Source organism: Lytechinus pictus, chromosome 4 (assembly GCF_037042905.1).
Source record: "Lytechinus pictus isolate F3 Inbred chromosome 4, Lp3.0, whole genome shotgun sequence".
In the NCBI taxonomy this organism is placed as follows: domain Eukaryota; kingdom Metazoa; phylum Echinodermata; class Echinoidea; order Temnopleuroida; family Toxopneustidae; genus Lytechinus; species Lytechinus pictus.
The window spans coordinates 14,975,978-14,987,019 of record NC_087248.1 but is presented as its reverse complement, the minus strand read 5'-3'; the positions used below and the strand labels follow the sequence as shown (position 1 = coordinate 14,987,019).

At 34.7% G+C, this 11,042-nt stretch overlaps 1 protein-coding gene across 1 annotated transcript in view; it reads left to right on the top strand.

Annotated features, from left to right (window-relative positions):
• The first annotated feature begins 924 nt into the window (after positions 1–924).
• Positions 925–11,042, top strand: part of LOC129258952 (transient receptor potential cation channel subfamily A member 1 homolog) — a 30,238-nt gene continuing 20,120 nt past the window's right edge. Inside the window, exons 1-6 of the mRNA XM_054897202.2 lie at positions 925–1,289; positions 5,478–5,646; positions 6,085–6,167; positions 7,691–7,840; positions 8,249–8,458; positions 10,501–10,594. Coding sequence (XP_054753177.2) covers positions 1,257–1,289; positions 5,478–5,646; positions 6,085–6,167; positions 7,691–7,840; positions 8,249–8,458; positions 10,501–10,594 — 739 coding nt within the window. The 5' untranslated portion in view covers positions 925–1,256. The remainder of the gene's footprint in view (positions 1,290–5,477; positions 5,647–6,084; positions 6,168–7,690; positions 7,841–8,248; positions 8,459–10,500; positions 10,595–11,042) is intronic.

The following is an 11,042-nucleotide window of genomic DNA, read 5'->3' as shown; positions in this document are numbered from 1 at the left end:
TTCGGGATTGAAGTATAGCCTGGGTAAATATGCCGTTATTATCATTATTATTATTATTACTATTATTATCATAAAGATTTTAATAATAAAAAATTTCAAAATATTGCTAGCTCATTTGTTCCTTTATTTTCTTTTATTTTGCTTCGTTTGTTTGTTTATTTTTTATTTTGTTCCATATGCTATGTCTACCCCTCAAGAATTTTGGCTTATTGCGCTGGTTTTAATTATTATATTAAAAATAAGCTTCAGTTCTCTCCAAGTGCCTCGTGTAAAAAAAAAATAAGAGAAATGCCACTCAAATTGATCGGGGAACTCATTCGGGAAAGTGCCTTTCCTGCAGTACCTCTGTTTCTCAAAAAGGGTATATTGGGATAAAAAATATAGAGGAAAACAAAACAAATCTGTTTCATACCATTTTTCATAGAAGTTGGGAGAGGAAGCGTAAGTGGGTTGAGGGTGTAATAAAAAAAAAACGAATGGATGAGTGAATGAATGAAGGAATTGAAATAATAAACAATTAGTAAGTCAATTAGTTGATTCATCAATGAAACAGATGAATTGATGAATAGATAAATGAATCGATCGACACATTACAAGCAATGTTTTATTGGCCCTTCATGTCCATGTACTCTGTTTTATGCTTTAAAATGTCAATCTTTAAGTTGGTGTCTTTTGACTTTGTATTATGTGTGAATGGAAATTAAATAAGGCCGGGGAATAAGGAAATGAATTGAATTGATGATTAAGTTAATCATAAAATATATTATATATAATAGAAAACTGATATACTAACTAATATTATCACCGGCTTCTCGTAAAGACGCTTGCCCACCACCCATTCCTGTTACAATCCTGTCAAGTATAACGTTCCGCTTCAGAGAACACGATAAGACTATTATTGTTTGTAGGTCTTATTGATTTCTTGGAGCACGTCAGCTGCTTGTCATGGCATGGTTTTCGAAATGATTCACTGTTGTCGACAATTCTTTCTTATAAAAACGACGCCGAGTTTGGAACAAGTTGCTTGAACATCGGTTGCCTGAAATGCAACTGGGTGGTTAATTTGTGGAACAGTGATTGCGTGGTTATTATAATTCATCTATATTGTCTGGAGGCGCCGTGTTCGAATTTTATTCGTCTTATGATTCGTCCATCGTCCGAGCATAGCTCCATGGTCCGAGGAAGGGGGGCTTTAGAGAACAATAGGAGAGTGACCAGTGCCTCGTAGTGGACAATAGGATAACATCGGACAGACAATGACCAAGAACAGGGTTATGGAAGTGCATAAGGTATGCATTCTCTTATCTGTTTACACGTGTGTATCGTATAGGATTTCTGAACTTTTAAAAATTGCGCCTTGTAACCGTCTTCAGGAAAATGATAAAATGAGGGATGGTTCATTGAGTTGTTATATCAGCAAACATAAAGGACATTAATTATTGATATTGTAAGCGCGTCGTTCCTCGTCTTTTTCGTCCTCTTCTCTATGTGCTCCTGCCCATTCTACACTACTCCTCGTCATCGATCTTTCTCCTCGTCCTACATGTATATACTATTATTATGCTTTTCACAATGCATTTCCTTAACCCCATACTATTTTTTTTTCGATTCACACTGTCTTTCTTAACCCCGTACTATTTGCTTAGCCGGGTTTAACGCCTTAACCCCGGGCAATCACATAGCTCATAAATATTGATGATTTTACCATACAGAGCGCGATTAACGTGTAATTTCGACTTCTGTGATTGGCTAATGCTTAGCCCCACTTTTGCTAAGCCCTGTTTCGTTTCACACTGCATCTCTTAGCACCGCAAATTGTGGTGCTAGCACCACAATAAGCCGGCTAACCCTGCTTTTTTGCAGGGCCAGATAGTACCGTACTATTTACCGTGCTAGCCCACTTTGCTAAAACGTAGTGTGAAAACGGAGTGGGCTAAGCTTAACCCCTGGAAATTGGTGGGGCTAAGACCCCCCCTTATAGCCCCACCAATTTCCTGGGGTTAAGGGAAAAAAGTGCAGTGTGAAAAGCATATATTACTACTACTACTACTACTACTATAATAGTAGTAGTAGATACTACTACTACTACTACTACTTCTACTACTACTACTACTACTACTCTCCTCCTCCGGCCTCCTACTACTACTACTACTACTATACTGATATACTACTACTACTACTACTATATACTACTACTATACTCCTACTACTACTACTACTACTACTACTACTACTACTACTACTACTACTACTACTACTCTCCTCCTCCTCCTACTACTACTACTATTATACTGATATACTACTACTACTACTATATACTACTACTACTCCTACTACTATACTACTCCTCTCCTCCTACTACTACTACTACTACTACTACTACTACTACTACTACCACTACCACTACTACCACTACTACTACCACCACTACTACTACTACTACTACTACTACTACTCTCCTCTTCCTCCTCCTACTACTACTACTACTACTACTGCTATACTACTACTACTGCTGCTGCTACTACTACTATTACTACTACTACTATATACTACTACTACTCCTACCATAGAGCTATACTATACTTCTCCTCTCCTACTACTACTACTACTACTACTACTACTACTACTACTACTACTACTACTACTACTACTACTACTCCTACTCCTACTACTACTACATTAATGTACTGTCTTTTTTTCATCCGCGATGTTCTCCCTTTTCATGTATTCTCTTTCAACGAGGCCGACCAGGCAGAAAATTATATTGAAAGGGCTTTATATGGATATGATTAGTTTGTCAATGTGAACATAATATGACATTTACGGCAAGACGAAGTGAGAATGAGCAAAAAAAAACCGAGCTTCCATTGTCCCACCAAAGCTTCGGAAATCCGCTCCAAAGCTGAAAGCTATTTTGTGTAGTAATTAGGTTTGGGAGTTCGGATTTTTTCCCGATTAACCTTGTTCGATGATTATGTGGAATGAGGTTTTGTTTATATTTCATATTGTTCCAACGTTATCCGATATAACACTATATAATTTCATTCGAATTGTCATGATCATGGTGCCATTTGAACCTCCCTTTACTCAGCTTATGTACTTTTTATTTTTTTTTCATTTAATCACTGCCGGGAATCACTGTCAGTTTTTAACACTTCAGTTTTTATCACTTGAAATCCAGCATATTGGATCCTATCTTTCTGAGTCGGTTCCTTTGCTTTTTCTTAGTTATTTATTATTTTGTGTTTGCGTCACGAGTGGTGGTCAAATCCCGCTGGCAAATTAATTTTGTTACTGATAAATTGTGAATTTAATAGTCAACATTGCGCTCGCGTCGCCTGCTCGCAACTTCCATGTACAGTGCATGTTAATAAATGTTGTAGCACCGTATTTTTTTATACAGTGTTTTTACGCCATTGCCTGGATAAACACATATGCTATATAGGCCTACCCATACTTAGGATGTAACAAAGTTAGTATAATACTCATTATTTACCCAAACACTTTACTCAACGTTTTCTAAATACTTTATTCCAGAACTGACAAAGAGTACTTCGGAAGGCCCATTACAAACTGTGGATTCAATTACTAGTTTCTGTGGAAATTTTCTCCATCCCCGCAACGTTTGACATAATAAAGTCTGCATTGAGGTGCTCCTACTGATAAAATAGAAGCATTACTGTTATTTTGGTTTTGAAAGAAATTTTATAATGCATACTAATGAAGTCCATGTGTTTTAGTTACGTTGTCCTCAGGTCATGCAGGTGTTTCAATGGTAGCTCTATTATGAACGATGCAGAAGTCACGAGAATTGGAAATCGAATAGAAAATGATATATATTTTTGAAAAGTATACATATTTCCACGACTCCACGTACGAAAGAGATGCAGAATAAAATACACGAAATTCAATTATGTGATACAATATGCAATTAATGAATAACCTCGACACACCTGGAGAAGAATTACACAAATAAAACAAATATACAGTTTGAATTATATGAATGATAACTAGCTATAACTTTGATAATTAATATATTACATTAATTCAATTTCAGCATTTTTTTTCAGCCACTTTGATAAGTTCCTTTTCCTTGGAAATATATTTTTATGATTATTTCATGATACAAACTATCAAACGCATTTTAAAGGTAATGCAAATAAATAGAATTGTCAATTTTGGTGTTTTCAAAAGCGAAAGTAATATATGGTGTATGAATTCCAATAAATGCACGGAGACAGTATATGACCAGAGCAGAACCAAAACTGTTTGTTATAATTTAAAGAATTTTGGTCTATAAAAGAAATCAGTCTTTTATAGGGGTCTCTATAGAATTTCCGAAAAATACAGGTAAGACAGCATAAATGGGTCTTATTTTGTTAGCTTATTGTTCCCAGATTCATATATCGGTAAAACCCCGGCAACGTTAAAGGTCAAGTCCACCCCAGAAAAATGTTGATTTGAAAAAATAGAGGAAAATCAAACTACCATAACGCTTAAAATTTCATCAAAATCGGATGTAAAATAAGAAAGTTATGACATTTTAAAGTTTTGCTTATTTTTCATAAAAACAGTGATATGCACAACTCAGTGTCATGCAAATGAGTCAGTCAATGATGTCCATCACTTACTATTTCTTTTGTTTTTATTGTTTGAATATACAATATTTCATTTTTTACAGATTTGAAAATAAGGACCAAGTTGACTGAACCATATAGTATTTAATAATGCTAATTCCACATGTTCAGGGAGGAATTAATCGTTGTTTCACTTGACAATGAGGAGAACATTATAATATTTCATATTTCATATATTTTTTTCTCTTTTTATTCAAACCAGCCTTTTGTTTGGGTGGACTTGTCCTTTAGGTTTATCAGGAAAGCATCGATTTGTAAGGAAATATTAAATGTACGAGTGATATGGGAAATAATCAAATTTACATACATGTTTATAACCTTTAAAACGGATCAGGAAGATATTTGAAAAGTTACCAAATCAGAATTACATAAATGGATAGAATCACGCATTTTCGATATTAAGTGAATAAATGTATGAGATATTTTATTAGTACTGTCAATAAGGTTGAATGGAAGCTGATTTCTTCCTGTTGAGTTGTCTTGTGTAATTTCTAAGCTGATTGCACTATTATTTGATCACATCTGTATTAATTTATTTATTTATTTCATTATTATGTAAAAACAAAACAAACAAAAACATATCAGCAAATATTATCTATTGATACAGAAAACTTTCATCACTTTCATCGGTTGGTAATGATCGAATAAAAGCTTTCATCCACTCAAGTAGGCTTTCCCAAGCCAAGTGATCAACCACACAAAATACTGTCTATTATTCTGCTTATACTCCGTATGTATATCGATAAACATGTATCAGTTGGTTGATTCGTGTATTATTTTAATATATTGGATCATTAATTTGTATTTCCTTATATGCTATACCTGTATATTTACCAACAGGCCGCAAAGTCTGGGAATCTGAGTGAAATCGGTCGCATTTTGAAAGAAGACGGAGAAAGTGGTAAAGATAGGCTGAATGAAGCGGATAAGAAAGATCGTACACCTCTACACCACGCCTCTCAGGCTGGCCATCTCAACGTGGTCAAATATCTGATTGAAAATGGCGCAGGTATATACAAGTGATATTATAATGATCGTGGTGATGACGATGATGGTGATAATGATGATGACGATGACGGTGATGATGATGATGACGGTGATGATGATGATGATGATGATGATGGTGGTGGTGGTGGTGGTGGTGATAATGATTTTGATAATGATGATGATAATGATGATGACGATGATGATGATGATGATGGTGGTGGTGGTGATGATTTTGATAATGATGATGGTGGTGATGATAATGATGATGATGATGACGATGATGATGATGATCATGATGATGATCATGATCATGATAATGATGATTGTGGTTGTCGGTGACGGTGATAATTGTGATATTGTTGTTGATAATGCCGATGATGGTGATGGAATTTATAATGATGATTATTTTTATGAAGATACGATTCCATCTCTCTCTCTCTCTCTCTCCCTCTCTCTCCAGATATCAATGCTGAGGGTGATAACAAACGTTTGGCCATTCACTTTGCCGCCATGACCAAACCAGGAAAAACAAGTCGAAGAGAGGTCAGCTTATTTTTATCTTTTAAAGTTATTATAAACCAGTTTATTTTAATATACATTTGACATAAAAGGAAACGAATACTACACGGTTGATCAGTTTAAAGCGTGTCTAAAACCAATGGCGTAGATGTGTGTGTGTGTGTGGGGGGGGGGGAGGGGCTTGATGATATTACTAAAATCACTCATACATTTATATTTTTATGAAAGAATGTATGCTATGCCTCACTGTAATTCTGATCCATATTCTGACCTACCAGGAAAACATATTCAATAATATCCTTTTCTAAACCATGCAATTCTTTTGAAGTTTTTTTTTCATTTCATAGTCTGAAGAAAGAGAAAATCCCAGGATATGTTTGATTCGATTTAAAGGTTACAAAATGTGTACTTCATTTGAAGAATATTTCCCCAATTAATCATTACACATGGGATACTTTTATGATTAATCGAAGATTACTAGGGTCTTGGAGCAGTAAAATGTGACAACTTTAAATCAATTTCTGTATAATCTGTGTATTTTCAAGATTTTAAGAGACAAAAGATTGGTATCTTTTATCAGCCAATATTCCTTGATTAATAACAAACAGTTTGGTTTCGCTCTGGCTATTAATCCTGTACATGGGAAACCCAAACCCAAAGAGAGAATCAAGGAGCATTTCAAAATAGGTTTCATGAAAATCGGTTATGACATAGGAGATTTATGGAAGTTTTGGTGCCCTTTAACTGGAATTCATAAACCGTATTACTTTCGCTTTTGAAGTAACGATATAACTCTAACTTTATATTTGTCTAACCTTTCAAAGGCGTATTGATCGTTGATAACATAATCGAATGATAAGTATCCTCCTAATATTTTATTTCGAAAATTATTTAAGTGGCTGAATAGAATTTGTTAAGATGGGAGTCTACTCCCAACTTCCTGAAATGGGTCACATGATTTGTAATATTTTTGAGGTTTTGGGTGGGATTCCACATGGGTAAATTCTCAGCCCCTAATTTTTTTTTTCGATTTACAGTATACGTTTACTAATATTTTTTTTTCGACGGCAGTATTTTATCATTTACTACTAATAATCTAACTGATTATAACGAAATACCCATAATTGATAAATGGTTCATGACCAATAATTCAAGTAAAACTAATCTCATTAAATTCAAACGAGAAGTAGAAAATGCAAATTTTGAAAATGAATAGGGGCCTACTCTTTAGATCTGCCTAAGCAGCGATTTCTTTAATGACAGTTATTTAGATAGATTGGTTGCTCATAATCATTTGTATGTACATAATGACACTTCATGTCACTGGCGGATCCAGGAGGGGCACAGCCGGCCCATGCCCCCCCCCCCCTTTGAGAAGCAAAATTAAGATTTGTAATGTAAAAATACCATTAAAACAGAAGTGTGCCCCCCCCCCCCCTTTTTTTTTTTTGTTGGAAAATCCTGGATCCGCCCTGCTTCATGTAATGTAATAATAAATTTACTCGTTATTCTAACATACTAATGCAACGATAAAATTATATTTACAGGAATCAAGTGTGATTCTGTATCTTCTTACCCAAGATGTGGACGTGAATGCCCGGGACGCTTTCGGCCTGACTCCTCTCCACATCGCCGCTATGAGGGGAAATAAACCGGCGGTGTTTAATCTTCTCTCGGTTGATAACATCAATATAAATGTAATTATTTCAAGTCTATTAAGGATTTTTTTATGAACTTTCCATTTTATTTAATATTATTCTTACGAGAAAGGAGTTACATATATTTACACTGTCTTGTATCAAAAGAACCTCTGTCTATTCCATAGCCCCCTCTAAAAAATATATATATATCTGTGCCTTTTCTTTCTATGAGATAAAAATGAATATAAATCGCGATATATGATTTATTTTTACATTTCAATCTTTTCATACTTCTTCTTCTTCTTCTCCTTCTTTTCTTCTCCTTTTCCTTCTTCTTCTACTTCTTCTCCTCCTCCTCCGCCTTCTTCTTCTTCTCCTCCTTCTTCATATTATTCTTCTTCCTCTTTCTTCTCTTCCTCTACATTCTCATCTTTCTTCTCTCTCTCTCTCTCTCTCTCCACCCAGGAGAAGGATAAACACGACATGACACCCCTCCATGTAGCCTGTCTCCATGGTAACGATGACATTGTTGCTATGTTGGTAGGGGTGGGAGCAGAGATCCAGAGCCAGGACTCCACCTTCTCTTCCCCTCTCCACGCGGCCTGTCAAGGGGGTCATAAGAAGATTGTTAAAAGACTCCTTGATGTTTGTAAGAAGAAAGGCATTCTCCATACAGTAAGTAGATGAGCATTTATACCTCTATTTTTATCCATGAATATTATTATAATTATAATTACTATTATTATTAATGATGATTGTTATTTGATTATTTTTATCTTCATCACCATCATCATCATTATAGTTTTTCTTATTATTATTTATTCGACAAATTGATATAATACAAAGAATACGTAACAATTCAGAAAACAAATAATTAATAATTCATAATTGAATTTAACAACTGGAATTCCAGGGGCAGAAATAGATTACTTTACTGCGACATTAAAGCCTTAATATGTCCCATTTCCTTCTGTAGTATGATATATATAAAGTGTAAAAATGTATGCCTGTGTTTGTTTGTTTTCGAATTTTCTTTTTTTTTCTCGATTCTGTATGTCTTAGTCGCTTTGCTGCGTAAGTTGATATATTTTTATTCCATATGATAATTGACATATTTATCAATTCATTGTTTCGATTGTACATACTATTTTACGTTAATCCATCTCCTAGCATGTATTGTCTTTATCATATTTGATTTACAATTTCAATTAGTTTTTTTTATTCATTTAGGCCTATCCCTATTGGATGATTATTGATTTGAAAAATTGTTTTTGATATGTTCTTTCAAATCGAACTTCCCTTTTCAAACAGAATTATGGTGAATACACCTTCCCCTAAAACAAAACATTCATGACAAAAATATTGATCTTCTTGGCGAAGAATCGAACCCCGGTCTTCAGCCTAATAGGCGGAGATACTTACCACTCATAGACATATATTACTAGTTATTAGTATACATCTCTATGTTACCACTATACTACCAAGGAACCGCGCGATATAATTGTGTTATTAATTGAAGAAATCGCATTCATTATATTAGATAAATACTAATATTCATCAACAAAAAAATATTTCTTGATTCAGAGTCAATAACACTCTTTTTTCGACAATTTCAAAAACATGTCGAATTGTAAATCAAAATAGCACGCTAAAAATAAATGGCCGCTGTTTCATAAATACAAATAAATCTTATATGCATCGACGTCTAAATAGAATCCTGGTAAATGCTGCCCCGGTGACCCAAGCCCCCACAACCTCCCCGTCCTGCCCCATTCTTCACTAAATAATTGTGCGGTATATATTTCATCATTATAAATTTTCATCGAATCAGCCAATGAATTATAACATTGTGATTTTTTTTTCTCTCACTTCGCTCCTTCACAATTGGAAACAATACAATACACAATACGTCATATTAAAAACTCAGCCCCCCCCCTCCTAAATTATTTCCCTGACTACGCCACTTTGTGCAATGAAAGTGTATTTCAATAGTATGCATAACATAATTAAAACGTCACTTTTATCACTGCTAACTGTGGCAGGAATCCGTCTTCATTTATAATTCCCTTATTATATGACCAGGGGTCCGTTCCATGAAAGTTGTCAGCAATGACAAGTTGTCTTTCTCCGACAGTCACCAAAGCAACAGCCAGAGGCCAGTGCTTCTTAGCCAATCAAAACCAAGGATTTCACTGAAATATTCAGCACTGACCATTTTAGTCAGTGCTGACAACTTTGATGAAACACCCCCCCCCCACCTGCATGGTGTCAATGACTTACCGACAAAGTTTTACAGCCTCTGATCGAGCTGGAATTTTAACAACTTCTGATTATGATCATCAGTTTGTTCAATACGAATTTAACTCCGTAATTCAATAGCGGGATTGAATACAATAAAAACAAATTATTAGAAAAATGGAAACAATACAAGGAATCAAGGACATAAACTACAAACCATTTCCCGTTAGATATTACACAAAACCAATTTTCAGAACAATTGCGCAAAAGTGTATATTAAGTCCCAATTATTATATTGTTGCCCTTTATGATAATTTCCATGCTATTTTTTTTTTTAACAAAACGCCCAAATGCAATCATGTACCTCTGAATTTAATTATTTAATTCAAAATCATATTAAAATTACAAAACTAAAAAAAAAATCTGAAAAAACGTGGAAATTAATTGATTATAAAACGAACACCATCTCTTTCTTTCAGATGTTGACATCGTCTGATTCTCAGAATTATACCCCTCTTCACTCGGTGGTCGAGGGAGGATTCTGCGACATCGTAGATCTCATACTCGATTTCGGTGAGTTTCCTGTCCAATACAATACCCAATGTCAGTTCCATTGGGAAATTAAGTCAATAGGGATGGACCTGATTTTATAATTTACATTATCTAGTAGTTGAGTAGGATTTTGGGACTAGTGCATGTTTAGACCTAGCCCATAATAGCATTAAAATAACTATGTGATATAATACATTGACTGCATGCTAGGCTGTGTAATACAGCATTCTGCTGTGGACAACATAATGTTTTTATGTTTTCCCTCGTGTTCTATTTCGCGCTTCAGGAAAATATAACCTCATTGTGTAAATCTGGCGGGCCAAATGGTATTTTATTGCACACCATATCTTTTAATATCCGTCCTCATCATTATTCGCAGGCTAAGAAGGCGCCCCGCAAAGAACTAATACATTGGTATTTTTTAAATACAAAAGTGTGATAACTAAAAAAAAGATGTAGGATTTCATTA